Raw genomic sequence first — 15,654 nt, 5'->3', positions numbered from 1 at the left:
CGCCAGACTGGGGCTTGAACCCCATACCCCATCAGAGCCTAGGCGCTATCCTTGAGCTATGGTAATTTCTAATAGCAAAATAAAAAAAAGGAAAAGAGGAAGGAAGGAGAAAGCAAAATATCTCAAGAGTGTGTGAATGGAGAAAAATGACAGTATTCAAGTTAAAAAATACTATGTACTTTTCGAAGGGGAATGATGTAAGGAGTAAGTCATAAAATGTTAAGAGAAAAAAGTTAGGACAAACACTATACATAAATAAGTTAAGAAATGCTTAGAACACTGGCACATAATAAGTACATAATAATAGATTAAACTTCTTTTTCAAAAATCATATAATATGGAATATTGAACTGGAGGCACAACTCAAGTAGTAGAGCACAGTTGCAAATGAAAAAGCTGACAAAGAATAGAAGGCCCTGAGTTTAAGCTCCAGTACTGGCACAAAACAAACAAGATTAAGAAGAAAAATGTTAATGACTGGACTTTCATGTATTTTAGAACAATGTGGATGAATGCAAAGAACACAGAAAGGAAGGAAAAAATTGAAGAAAATATACTAAAATGCTAATAGTACTTATATCCAAGTGATATTTATATTTTTTGTACCTTCTAAATTTTATACAGTGAAGCTATATCACTGTTAAAAATCAGAAAGAAAAAAAGTATGCATTTCTTTGAAAACTAACAAAAAGTTTTCAATCAGGAGGAAAACAATGGTAGGAGTGGCACAAATAAGGACAGAAAAAAAATACTTATCAAACTGGTTGGCATGTGTTAAAATAATCATAACTAAAAGTGTGCAAAAATACAAAAATCAGCCAGGCGCTGGTGGCTCATGCTTGTAATCCTAGCTACTCAGGAGGCTGAGATCTGAGGATCGCAGCTTAAAGCCAGCCCAGGCAGGAGACTCCTATCTCCAATAAACCACCAGAAAACCAGAAGTGGCGCTGTAGCTCAAGTGGTAGAGTGCTCGCCTTGAGCTGAAGAGCTGAGGGACAGCGCCCAGGCCCAGAGTTCAAGCCCCACGACCGACCAAAAAAAAAAATACAAAAATCAAAAAAATTATTTCGTCTGGCTAAGAGACTTGGGGTTAAAACCAAGATAAAATATTCTATTACATTCCTATACTTCCAATTTAACAAAACAGATTTTAGCAAAAATATTTCTTCTCTCACCTAAAACTTACTTAAAGTCAGTAAAGAATTAAATCAGGGACTGGGACTATTGCTCAGTGGTAGAGTGCTTGCTTGGCATGCATGAAGCTCTGGGTTCCCTTCCTCAGTACCACATACACAGTAAAAGCAGGAAGTGATGTTGTGGCTCAAGTGGTAGAGCACTAGCCTTGAGCCAAAAAAAGCTCAGAGACACTGCCCAGGTCCTGAATTTCAAGCCAACAGGCGATAGGTAGAAAGATAGATAGATAGATAGATAGATAGATAGATAGATAGATAGATAGATAGGTAGGTAGGTAGGTAGGTAGGTAGGTAGGTAGGTAGGTAGGTAGGTAGGTAGATAGGTAGATAGGTAGATAGGTAGATAGGTAGATAGGTAGATAGATAGGTAGGTAGATAGGTAGGTAGATAGGTAGGTAGATAGGTAGGTAGATAGATAGATAGGTAGATAGATAGATAGATAGATAGATAGATAGATAGATAGATAGACAGACAGACAGACAGACAGACAGACAGACAGACAGACAGACAGACAGACAGACAGACAGACAGACAGACAGACAGACAGAAAAGATGGGACAAAAACTAGATCAGTCAATGGAGAAGAGATCTCCATTTTTTTTTAATTGATTTGTACTAGCATTTGAACTCAAGCTCAAGGCTTCAGGCTTCCGAGGCAGGTGTTCTACCACTTGAGCCAATGCTCCCTGACCTTTCCCTTCTGTATTTTTAGTGATTTTTCAGGTAAAGACTCATGGTCAAACCCTAGGAACAGCACCAAGTAGCAATCAAAAACACTTTTCAAAGCATAATCAACTTTATCCTTGAAGAGAGCAGCAAAAGTCTCCAGTAGAAGAGAAAGAACCATCTAATCAGCATTTACTATTTTACCTGGACCACTTAATTCAGCAATTGTTTTTAGCAGTATATCCATGCTGAAGGTATAGAGTTAATAAGTCTCCAAAGAACCACTTAACTACCTAGCTAGTTCCTCTTTCAATCTAAAGATCTGTAGCTTAGTCTGAAAAGAAATACAAATTCCCTCCTTTTTCACTTTTTAACCATGTACACTGTGATTTTTTTAATGAGATAGGATGTAACACAGACAGAGACCAGGGGCACACATCGAATATGACAAAGTGCCCCTTTTTTTTTTGCCAGTCATGGGGCTTGAACTCAGGGCATGGGCTCTGTCACAGAGCTCTTCTGCTCAAGGCTAGCAACTCTACCACTTTGAGTCACAGCTCCATTTCCAGTTTTCTGGTGATTAACTGGTGACAAGAGTCTCATGGACTTTCCTGCCTGGGCTAGCTTTGAATTGTAATCCTCAAAACTCAGCATTCTAAGTAGTAAGGATTACAGGCATGAGCCACCAGCACCTAGCATTAAGTCCTACTTTTTTGAACTACTTTCCTCTAGATTTAACAATTTCTTCATCTCAGCCTCAAGTAACTAACAAGGGTAAAGGTTAAACATTCTCACTAGGCATAGGTGGCTCACATCTGTAATTCTAGCTACTCAAGAGGCTGAGATTTGAGGATCTCAGTTCAAAGACAGCCTGGGCAGGAAAGGTCATGAGACTCTTAGCTCCACTAATCTATTCAGAAAAAGGCAGAAGTGGCACTGTAGCTCAAGTAGTAGAGTGCTAATAACCCTGAGCAAAAAAAAAAAAGCTCGAGGACAACACCCAGGCCCCAAGTTCAGCCCCAGGACTGGCAAAATAAATAAATAAATAGATAGATAAATATTCTGAATAAGTACTCTTCTTCAGAAAATAGCAGTGAGGATTTCAAAATCTGATGCAGCCTTAGTAGGACTTGGGGTTTTCTGCTTACTCTTTTGGTGATTGTTCTTTAACTACAATTTTCAACCAAATGCAAAGGAGAAAGTAGGTGAATAAATAGTTTAAGTAAATAAATACTAATTTAAGTTTCTTCTTTGTGATTAAATATTTCAATTACCTTATTAAATTAAAGCCCAAGCTTCAGGGCATATTTACAGTAACTAATAAAATTATAGGCCACATAACTTGTGGTTTAAATTTACAACTTAACTTCATAATTAAGTCCCAAGGGACATTATTAGAAGGACTATATGTGCATGCATGTATGTGTGTATATGCTTATGTAGACCCATTTTCAAAAACAATAGCAAAAAAAACTTTAAAAATATAATTAAACAATTCAAATTTAATATTGTTAATTATATCTCATTTCAAATCCTTGTCTCCAAAATATACTTAAAAAAAAATCAAAGACAATTACTAATTCATATTACACAATGAAGTAAACACTGGAGTAAACAACTTTACTAAAATCTATACAATAAAATAGGACTGAAATTTAGAATTTGACTATAAAATCCATGCTCTTTTCAGTAAACAAGACATATAAGCAAAGATCCTGTAAAGCCTATAAAAACAGAACAGTGAAACTTGTTGAAACTTTTTTGAGAAAGAAGAATAATAGGGGAAGAATGATGGAGAGGGTGAGTTTACTTAGAGTACATTATAAATGTGTGAAAATATAACATAATGAAATCCATCCCTATTACTAATGTAAGTAAGGTACTCAAAATTTTCAGTTTCTCAAACTTTAGCTCATGGTACATACTGAAAATATCTATGCAGGAAATATACACTGACACACTTCCCTGAGGAACATAAAAAGTATACACACATTCACAAAACCTGTTAAGATTCAATTATAAACAGATAAGAATTCTCTCTTCACATTTGACAAGATATTTAAATACATATTTTATATATTTATATTTAATATATTGATACATTTAATAAATATATATTAAATATATAGTTGTTAAGAGGGTAAATTGATACAGTATTGATAAATACATGCCAAATCCAATGGTACAAATCTGAATTTGATTTACATAGTTAAAATGTAAACATACAGCCCATTACAATTCCAGAAATGACTTCACCAGGAATCTATGAAGGCTCTCCTGTCCACATGTATAATCAACTACAGAGTTAACTAGAAAACACTTCTCAGATATAGTTTAGATAACTTTATTAAAAATTTGCTTTGTTAACACCCTACAAAAAAAATTCCAGGCCTCAATGTCAATAGTGTGAAGTTACAAAAACCTAGCCTATAATCTATTACTTATGTAATAGACTGTAGAGACTATTAAGACAGACTTACCTTTAAATTTAATATCCAGACCACTAAATTCCAACTCCACTCCTTGAAGTGCTTCTCCTAGAGTTTCATGGTAATGGCTGATACTTTTTTTTGACCCAACACAGAATGGAAGTGAAAAGTACTTATATGTTTCTTGGCGATTATGGTAAGGCCCAACAGTATTCATCCACAAGACAACTTCCTCTTTATCTTGATACTGAAACAAAAAAGGCAAATAATATGTACTTTTTAATTAACTCAAATAAGAGAATATTTATTATCTATTCAAAATAAAGGTGTATTTTCTGTGCTCAAGAAATATAAGCTAGCAGGGTACTGGTGGCTCATGCCAGTAATCCTTACTATTCAGGAGGCTAAGATCTGAGGATGGGAGTTCAAAGCCATGAGATTCTTAACTCCAATAAACCATCAAAAAGCCAGAGGTGGTAACTAGCCTTGAGCAAAGCACCTCAGGGGCGCACACACACAGACACACACAGACACACACAGACACAGACACACACACACACACACAGAGACACACACAGACACAGACACACACACACACACAAAATATCTAGGGGCTGGGAATGTGGCTCAGTGGTAGAGCGCCTGCCTAGCATTCACGAAGCCCTGGTTTCAATTCCTCAGTACCACATAAACAGAAAAAGCCAGAAGTGGTGCTATGGCTCAAGTTGTAGAGTATTAGCCTTGAGCCAAAAGAAGCACCAAAGCTCATAGATGGACCATGGGGGGGGCGGGGGGGGGGGGGGGGAGAAGGAATATATATGTGTGTGTGTGTGTGTGTTTGTATTTGCATTCTGATAATCTATGTCCACACCTTAAAATCAAACTTTGTGAATTTTTAAATTATATTCTGATTCTGGTCTCAGGATTCACTTTTTCTTTTTGTAACCAAAGCTCAGGGCCTGGACTATCCCTGAACTCTTTGCTCAAGGCTACCACTTGAATCAGAGCAGCACTTCAGGTTTTCCTGTAGTTAATTGGAAATAAGAGATAGCTGGGATTATAACATGAGCCACCAGTGCCCAGTATGATTGCGGTTTTTCTAAATGTTAATTTATAGAAAATAACATCTAAAAAAATAGCTCATAATAATATGTTCCTAATTCACATTAATATTATTAATACAGATAAACAGTAAGTGGTAAAAATGCAAAATCAATGTAATTCAACAGGCTAACAGAGACAAGGAAAGAAACAAAACCAACAACTAAAGGGCACCAGTAGCTCACGCCTGTAATCCTAGCAACTCAGGAGGCTGAGATCTGAGGATCACAGTTCAAAGTCAGCTCAGGCAGGAAAATACATGAGACTCTTTTCTTTTTTTTTTTTTTTTTGGTCCAGTCGTGGGGCCTGAACTCTGTGCTTGGGCGCTGTCCCTCAGCTCTTCAGCTCAAGGCTAGCGCTCTACCACTTGAGCCACAGAGCCACTTCCAGCTTTTTTCTTTTTGCTCATGTGGTGCTGAGGAATCAAACCCAGGGCCTCATGCATGCAAGGCAAGCGCTCTACCACTGAGCCACCTTCCCAGCCCCTACATTATCTCCAATAAACCACCAGAAAACCGTAAGTGGCGCTGTAGCTCAAGTGGTAGAGCACTAGCCTTGAGCTGAAGAGCCAGTGCCCAGGCCCAGAGTTCAAGCCCCATGACCAACAAAAACAAAAAACACAAAAAATGTCTTATCCAGATGGTAATTGTTAGATACCTTCCCCTCTAAGAAACTAACATTGCCAGGATACATAAGTAAAATCCCCTCTACCTTCTAGTTACTGCATAGCCACTGGTTCAAAGTACTAGATATGAAAAAAATGACTAGAAGAACAAAGAAAAAACATATATACTATGAAACTACCATAAGCCCATTCAAGCCAAAATTCCATGTGTTATCAGATAGTATGTATTATATACAATTATTGAATAATTTATGGCTCTACCTATCAGTGAATACTGCATATAGATATATACGAACTGTTGTTCAATGACTTAAATAGCTGACTTCACCTTTTCACAGTCCAAGTGTAGACTCTGTCAAAGATTTCTAAGATCTTCACAAGTTTAAAATCCTAAATGATTCTATGAAAACCAATTACTTAGGCTAATTTTAAAACTAGAAATTCTACTTGGTAATATTAACTGAAGACATCCAAGGATACATTTAAATCAAGCAGTAGTGCAGAAGTTAATCTACTGAACCATTATTTGCTAAGTGCCAACAACTATTTTTATAACAGAAGATTCTGCTTTGAACAAGACGTACTGGAGCTGGACTCCAGCAGCTCATGCCTATAATCCTAGCTACTCAGGAGGCTGGATTTGAGGACTGCAATTCAAAGTGAACCCAGGCAAGAAAGTTGAAGAGACTCCAATTAAACTACTTAAAAAAAAAAAAAAAGCCAGAAGTAGAGCTGTGGCTAATGTAGACGAGTGCCACCCTTGAGCAAAAGAAGCTCAGAGATAGTATCTAGACCCTGATTTCAAGCTGCAGGACCAGCACCAAATAAATAAAGCTTTTCGAAGTACTGATCGCTCAAGGGAAGATGTACACTGAATAAGTTAAAGCAGGCTGCTACAAAGCATGAAAAAGGAAGCTACCAACTAATCCACATAAATCTTTAACTCTAGTCTTCTAACTGGAACTAATCATTAACATTTTCAACCAAAACTTATCAAATACCACCACAACTTAGATCTGTCTTTTTATCCTCAAACATAATATCTCATTGTTTATATAAGACATTATATAGGTCCTCAAGGAATGTCATTTATCAAAAACACAAGACATCTACCAAGCATTAGATCACGTACTAAGGATATAAAGACAAGATATTCTCCTTTCCTCTAAGTAGAATAAATAAGCAAATGATTAACAATAGAGAAGAAAGGATTGAGGTAACAGATAAGACTGTGCTGGTGGCTCACACCTGTAATCCTATCTACTCAGAAGGCTGAGATCTGAGAGTCCCAGCCCCATGGTTGAGACTCTTATCTCCAATAAACCACCAGGAAACCAAAAGTGGGGCTGTGGCTCAAGTGGTAGAGCCCTAGCTTTGAGCAGAAGAGCTGAGAGACAGCACCCAGGCCCAGAGCTCAGGCCCCATGACTGGCAAAAAAGAAAGAAAAAAGAAAGAAAATCATAAGCTGCTTCAAGTGAGTTCAGAAAAACAACTACAGATAATAATTATATATGAATAAAGGTCTGAATCATGTATGAAGTATTAAAATACAGGTCTGAATATTAAATAGCCATATATTCATAATATTCTTTTCATTTGGGGAGGATAATAAATATTAAGTCATTATGCACCTGTCCCAATGCTCAAGACCATGAAGCACTAATCCAAGTGTTCCTTTTTTGCTATATACCTTCAGTATTCTGAAAACAGTGTGCAAGCCAGGGACAGTGGTACAGGCACTCAAGAGGCTGAAGCAGGATAATACTGAGTTCAAGGCCAGTCTGGGCTTGAAGTTGGCCTAGACTATCATAGCAAGACCCTGTCCAAAAACAAAATAACCAATGCTCTAAAACAACCAATATCCCTGACTAAAAGTAGTATTAGAATTGAAACCTGTGTACCAAGGCAAAACATTCTCTGCATAACACAATGTACATGACAAATATATAATATGGGATTTAAGATGGGAAAACAGTGAAGAAATGCTGAAATATAAGGTTCATTGATTACTTAGTAAAAGTTTTAACGTATTTGCATTAAGTGGCATGTGCAATGATTATAGGAGTATTTCATCAGAGACATGAGAAGTAACAAGGGGTGCATGAGAGTACCTATTAACCAGAACTTGGTCATGAATCTTGTTGAGTCTGCAGAACTGTCTTGTATCTCTAGAAAATATATTTTTTCTACACATATCCCTTGTAAGTTTTTTAACTTTTTTTTTTGGTTGGTCGTGGGGCTTTAACTGTGGGCCTGGGCGCTGTCCTTCAGCTCTTCAGCTCAAGGCTAGCGTTCTACCACTTGAACTTCAACACCACTTCTGGTTTTTTTTTTTTTTTTTTTCCCTGCTGGTTTATTGGAGATAAGTCTCATGGACTTTCCTTTGGGGCTGGCTTTAAACTGGAATCCTCAGATCTCAGCTTCCTTAGTAGCGAGGATTTCAGGCGTGAGCCACCAGCACCCGGCTATTTCTTTTAGAAGATTTGTAAAAGAGTATTTATTTTACACACACGGAACATAGGACAACAGTTACCAACCATAATACACTGGCAGAAGATCGAGTAGATGAGACAAGAACTACAATAAAGTATATTATCATCATGTAGTCTAAAATTCTTTCTGAGGACTGAAATAGCAATTAGAAATAATCTTTATACTGCTCCTTTTTATGTAGACTATAATCAAAATAAAACAAACTTAAAATTTCAACTTTTTAAAGATTGATTAACATATTTTACTTGTACAGAGGGGTTTGTTTTGACCTTTCCATACATTCATTGTGCCCCAAGCAAGTCCCTTCCCAGGATTTCTCCCTCATTTCTCTACCTTCTTCCTAAAACAATTTCAACAGGTTTAACTGATTATTTTTATATACATATGTTAACTACTAGGACCAAAGTGTTTACTTTTCATCTCTAACCTTGATTGTCCCTGAGAATAAGTGTACTATACCAAGTACAACAATTCTCTCACAGGGCATGGTAGCTCACAAACTTGTAATCTCAGCACTCGGTAGTTTTGAGGCAGAAGGAAGGTGAGTTTGTGGACAGTTCTGTTTACATAGCTAGTTTTAGGCCAGTCTGGGCCACCTAGTAAGATCCTGTCTTTCACACACACACACACACACACGTATATAAGTATGCATGTATATGAGTGTATATGTGTGTATATATACACATGTGTATATACATGTACATGTATACATATAATTTTCCTATTATTTAATTAATTAGTATCAAATTTACAAGTATAGGCCAAGCACTGGTGGTTCATGCCTATATTCATAGCTACTCAAGGGGTTGAGATATGAGACCTGCAGTTCAAAGCCAGCCCGCTCAATAAAGTCCACAAGACTTATTGCCAATTAACCCCAGAAAACCAGAAATGGAGCTGTGGCTCAAAGTAGTAGAGCACTAGTCTTGAGCAAAAGAGTTCAGGGACAGTGCCCATGCCCTGAGTTCAGCCCCATGGCGGAAAAAAAAAAATTACAAGTATAGACTATTTTCTCTGACTCCCATTCAGTGTCATTAATCAATGAGCCAAATTAAATCAAAGAAAGATGAAAAAGCAGTTGTACAAAACAATTAAAGATGTTACTAAATGGTGAACAACCTCCTCCCCATTTGAGTCTAATCTGACTTAAAAGAAAAATCTTTCCTAAGAAGCTATTAATGTATTCTAATCCCTAGACATGGCTTTTTCTCAAGAGGTCACCAAACCTAGACCACTCTTATTAAATATTCTATGTGTTAGCAAGAAAGTGGAGGGAGGGGTATTCTGTAAAATTTTAATAAAGAAATCAGAAATTATACTGACCAGCAGAATCTCGAGGTACCCAAATACTATACTTCATTTTAATGGAAATGACCATTAAAACACATTATGAGAGAAAACAAAATCCATTTCTGAAATATTTCATTATAGTTTCAACGGACTTCAATCATTTAAAACACACTGGAATTAGAACTATATTTTTTAATAGTCTCTTGAGACAACTGTTTTCTCTTAAAATAGCTTTGTACCTAAATAAACTTTTAGTCTATCATTCAGTGTGGCCAAAAATAGGACACCAAATTATGGCATTTCCAAGCATAGTAGCTTGGGTCTTGCTAAGACAGTATCAGCAAGTAAAGAAAGTATCAGAGGGTATAATTAAGGGACATCTCAGGTTGTTCAATCTGCAAAGGGTATGAGTAATTAAGACATCCTACCCTCTTCAAAATAGCCTAATGAACAGACTGTGAACTTCAACTCCACCAATTTGAGCACAGGGGCAGGGCTTGCTGTGTTGGGAATAAAAAGGGAGCAGCCCATGCACTTTCTGTGCTTGATTTTTTGGTTGGTGGCACACCCTCCTGATGAAGTAAACTGCCTTGTTTTTGAGTTGGAGTTCTTACGCCTACATGACACCTCAACATCCTGACCCATTTCTATCACTTAAAACTCCCTACTTCTAAAAATCCATGCTTCTCAATATGTGTACATGTGCTTGTCCTGGGGCTTGAACTCAGTATCTGGGAGTTGTCCTTGAGCTTTTTTACTCACTCTACCACTTGAGCCACAACTCCACTTCTGGCCTTTGGTGGTTAACTGGAGATGAGTCTCATAAACGTTCCTGTCCGGACTAGCTTTGAACCACATCCTCAGATCTCAACCTCTTGAGTAGCTAGGATTACAGTTGTTAGACACTGCTGAAGTACTTTTGAATGGAGTCCTTTGGATCTTAGAAGGCATGATAATTTAACTCTAGATGTGTCCTTGTGATTTGATCAGACACAAATCACACACTAGACACCTTTCAATTGCCTAAAAAGATCTTTTCATGAACATTCAATTACTTTAAAACCTTCGTGAATAAAAATATCCTCTAGTCTTAATAAGCAATGTCCTATAATCCACAATTCAATTTTATAAATTAAAAGCACACACACATATATTAGGTGTGTATATAATTCTCTAGATATCTATTGAGAATCATACCAGAATGAGCATATAAAGAATACTATATGGGTCATATAGTTAACTGATGCCTAATTCAGTAGGTAGAGAAAAAAGGGAGAAAAAGGGGGTGGGGGGTTCTGGAATGGTAGATAGTAACTACACATTCTTAGGACCAGATAATTTGTGGAGCCCAATACAAAATAAAAATTATAGTGCAAGATAGTAGCACACACTTGTAGTACTGGCTATGCAGAACTATTATTTGAGCTCAGTCAGTAATTTGAGGCTAGGACTCTTAAGGCTAGGCCTTAAGGGGTAAGACCCTGAGTAACATGATTTTTTTTTTTTTTTTTTAATGCAGCCAGCCTGGACAACATGGAGACCCTATCAATTTAAAAAAAAAAAAAAAAAAAAGGCAGGACTCCTTGTTCAAGAATTAAAATAACTAACAGCAGGGCAACGGTATCTCATGCCTGTAATCCTAGCTATTCAGGAGGCTGAGAGCTGAGGATCGATGTTCAAAGCTAGCCTGGGCAGGAAAGTGAGACACTGATCTCCAATTAACTACCAGAAAATCAGAAGTGGCGCTGCGGCTCAAATGGTGGGATGTTCCCCTTGAACTGAAGAGCTGAGGGACAGTGCCCAGGCCCAAAGTTCAAACCCCACAACCAACAAAAAAAAATTAAGATAACTGTACATAATTTTTATTTGAAGGTAATTTTTTTCAATATTTTAATTGGAGATAATGTTTTTAAGAATTAAAGTAACAGCAGAGCATTGTGAGTTCAGGTCAAATATACTTTGTGGCCCATCTATGAGGGCCTATCCATCTTTAATGCAAACCCAAACCCAGAATGGAGCTTATTTGGAAGGTCTGGCAAAAGAGTTTAGCTACTTATATGCCCTTGACTCAATAATGGCCCGCCCTACACTACTGAGGAAGATTCTCATCCTTTCTTAAGTACACAGCTTCTTCAAGGGAGGACACACACATATACTGCTGAGGGAGGAAGAGGACACCTACCTACCCAACCAGATCAGAGGTATCTTTAACCACTTGAAAATTCTAACAATGAATACTCATTCTGATACTATTTTATACATCTATTTTTAAGAGAGAGGAGTTCGACTAGGCTGAGTTTGACTGAAGACTATTAACTCTGCCAAAGGCCACCCCTATACCTACTTTTATATATCTATTGTGTATGGCCTCATGCAAGTGACAACCTCTCTGGCCAGTTTACCACATACAAAAAGAATACTATTTATATCACAATATTATTAGTTAATTGACCTTACTGCAATACTGGGGCTCAAACTCTGAGCCTTATATATGGTAAGCAAGCACTCTGCAACTAAGCTACATCCTAACCCCTCTATACAAGGTCATCAATATACATTTAATGTGCGTTAAGATGTACAAAGCACTTATAACTGTGCCCCAGCATATATTGCTATAAACCATTCTACTTATTATTTCTATCTAGAAATGATCTTCACAGAAAGCGAATCTAAAGGACAAGCTTTGGCTTCTGAAAGCTGTTCTTTAATAATTCAATTTACAAGTATTTATTAAACACCCACTCTGCAACATTCCCTTGGCAATTTGTCTCCTACTCCATCATTCTTTCTTCACTAGTTACTTCTGCCTTGTTGATGTTTAAAAAAAAAAAAAAAAGAATTCACCTGACCATTCACTACTCTTCTAGTAGTTCCTTGACAAAGATGAATGTCTAGTTTTCAAAAAATATTTTCAAGAAAACTTAGAAAAAGGAAAAGACTGTGAATAGCAAAAGACAATACAAATGAAACTCATTTGAACTTCATACATATCAATGTTATTCTTCCTATAAGTCTTGCTTAATTAGTAAAGGATAATCACATGAAAGCAGATCAACACAGACATGCAACAAAATAATTATGGATTCTAAATTTTTGTCCAGAAATCACCACATATATGGCACATTTTCTTTTCTGACATCTAATAATCTTTTGGAGCCAGGTGCTGGTGGCTCACACCTGTAATCCTAGTTACTCAGGAAGCTGACATCTGAGGATCATCTTTGGAAGCCAGACCAGGCAGGAAAGGCAATGAGACTCTGATCTCCAATTAGCCACCTAAAAACTGGAAGTGGAGCTGTGGTGCCTTGAGCAAAAAAGCTCAGGAACAGCACCCAGACTCTGAGTTCAAGCCCAGGACCAACAAATAATACTAATATCTTTGAGGCATTGAGTGTGCATGTAGCTCCCAGTGTGGTATGGTGCTTGTCCAGTTTGTGAAGACCTGGGTTGCATTCCCAAAACAAAATAAGATAAAATGACTTTCATAACAATAAAGTTTCATTAAAGTTGGTGTTTATATTTTAGATTTATTGAATTTCATGTAAATAGTCAACTCTACTTGAAAGAGTATAAAACACAATAAAGAATATCTTGAGTTTGAATGTCTAGACAGTGGAACTATAGGTAAACGAAAGATCAGAATTTTACAAAGTAACTTCTCCAAAGTTAAACAAAAAAAAAATCAGAGGGCTGGGAAGGTGGCTCAGTGGTAGAGAGCTTGCCTTGCATGCATGAGGCCCTGGGTTCGGTTCCTCAGCACCACATAAGAAAAAAAGCGGGAAGTGGCGCTGTGGCTCAAGTGGTAGAGCGCTAGCCTTGAGCTGAAGAGCTGAGGAGCTGAGGGACAGCGCCCAGGCCCAGAGTTCAGGCCCCACGACCGGACCCAAAAAAAAAAAAAAAAAAAAAATCAGAAAAAGTATTAGTAATAATACCATTGACTGAGAGGATACCCATTGGAAACTGGAAAGTAATGACCCCAATCCATACATATTCCTGTATACCCTATGGCCATCTTACACCTAAAGACAAGTTACCTGACAGGAAACAAAAACAATAACAAAGACTACTTAACCTCTGAACAAAATTATTTTAAGGTTGAAGACACAAGTTTAACACAGAACATGTTATCAATTCACTATTTGTGTCTTAAGGGAATAAAAAGTACAGCTTTACAGACAAGAAAATTCTGGAAGTGACTGAAAGCAAACTGTTCAAAAGTTTAAGAGTTATTAGCTTACGTAAGTGTCCAACTAACCCAGGGAACAGAATAAAGTTGTATTAATAACAAATAAAACCTAAAACCAGACCCACTAAGTAGATATGGGATTGTCTCAGTTCTTAAAACACAGATCTCAACAAATCTTTCCGACTTGGTACATACACAACTAGACAAAACCCTAGTGATAAGTAAAGGCATAAAAAATAAAAAATAAGGATCATTCCCCAAGCACCCTTCTTAATTCCGCTTGACTATCCAGACTTCCTCGAGTCGATTAAGGTGAAACCGTGGAGTTACAGTTCTAAATGAAAACCACTCCAGGAGTAGTTAACATCCACGCTTTGATGTGAAAATGCAATTAAATAAACCGCCAATCAACTTCAGACCACTTGCAAAAAGAGAAGAGGCCGAGGCCTGGCCTGACACTCCTCCCCCCTTCCCCCAACCCACACCTTTTGGGATCCTAAGCTGCATTAATGATACCCCCTCTCGAGGTGGAAAATCACCCGGGGGCCTGGAAGGATGAGGACAAAGTTACACGGAGGACCTCGCGAAGAGATGCGTTTAGGCTCGCAGCCTGCACACGTGTAACTGGTCTCCCCGGGGTCAGGAACACGGCGGCTTTAATCCGGTTTGGGCAGCGAGGAGACGGGTAAATAAAGATCGGCGCGGACCGTAAAGTGGCGGGTATTTCCTGGTTGGCGAGTGACGGATGGCCGCGATGCATCCATCTTCTGCTGTGTCGTTCGCCCCAGAAGCCCGACAGCGACCGCTTCCCCGGGGACACGGGCCCCAGGCCCGGAACAGTCCTACCCGAGTCTCCTCACACTCCCACCCCATCCCAGCTCCCAGCCCCCGGGGCGTGGCAGGACCCGAGGCCAGGGCTCCGAGGGCCGCCGGGCCGCGGAGGGAGGCCTGCCCCAAAGCGCACGGAAATGCCTCCTCCCAGCTCCCGCGGTTCCTGCTCCGCCAGGCCCGACCGGAAGAAGACCACGGGCAGGCCTCCGGGCTGCAGCGGGCCGACCGGGGCGGCGGCCAGGGAACGGGCCGGAGACGCCTCACCGTGTGTTCGTGCTCGTCCGCTCGGGCCCGGGGCAGCAACAGCAGCAACAGCGCGGCGGCCGCCGCCACGCCAGGAGCACCCGGCAGCGGCCTCATCCTCCGCGCTCCCACAGGCCCGGCGCCGGCCCACCGACTCCGCCTCCGCCGCGGCCGATTCGCATCCACGGGACGCGGACAGACGCACGGGGCTCGGGCCCAGCCGCTGCCTCCTCCTCTGCCGCCGCTGCCGCCGTCGTCGCCGTCACCGCCGCCCCGAGCCTCCCCCGCCCCCCCGGCCCACCAGCCTCTTCCTCTGACTCAGCCACGTCATCCGGCCGCCCCGACGCACGCCGGAAGTGCCTCGTGACGCGGGCCGCAACTGCCGCCGGTCGACGGCGGGTGTGTGCGCGCCGGCTGTCGCGCCGGCTGCGCTTCGGGGGTCTGCGGCCCCTGGGCCTCAGGCTCCTCGCGGGGGCCAGGCCGGGACCTCGGAGTCGCGGCCGCCTCCAGGTGTTGTGGTCCGTGCGCATCGCTCTTCTCCGCTCCCAGGAGCCGCATGGGGCTGGTGTCTGACCCGCCGCCTCTCCAGCCTCTCTC

General features: G+C 39.9%; 1 protein-coding gene across 1 annotated transcript in view; it reads right to left on the bottom strand.

Annotated features, from left to right (window-relative positions):
• The window catches only part of Tm9sf3 (transmembrane 9 superfamily member 3), a 64,234-nt gene extending 48,890 nt beyond the window's left edge, over window positions 1-15,344 (bottom strand). Inside the window, exons 1-2 of the mRNA XM_042689562.1 lie at window positions 15,079-15,344; window positions 4,340-4,535 (exon numbers count right to left, since the gene is read on the bottom strand). Coding sequence (XP_042545496.1) covers window positions 4,340-4,535; window positions 15,079-15,174 — 292 coding nt within the window. The 5' untranslated portion in view covers window positions 15,175-15,344. The remainder of the gene's footprint in view (window positions 1-4,339; window positions 4,536-15,078) is intronic.
• Between the last annotated feature and the right edge of the window lie 310 nt (window positions 15,345-15,654).

This window comes from Dipodomys spectabilis, unplaced genomic scaffold, assembly GCF_019054845.1.
Source record: "Dipodomys spectabilis isolate Male_0828 unplaced genomic scaffold, ASM1905484v1 ptg000125l, whole genome shotgun sequence".
Lineage (NCBI taxonomy): Eukaryota > Metazoa > Chordata > Mammalia > Rodentia > Heteromyidae > Dipodomys > Dipodomys spectabilis.
This window is presented reverse-complemented; position numbering and strand designations above follow the sequence as displayed.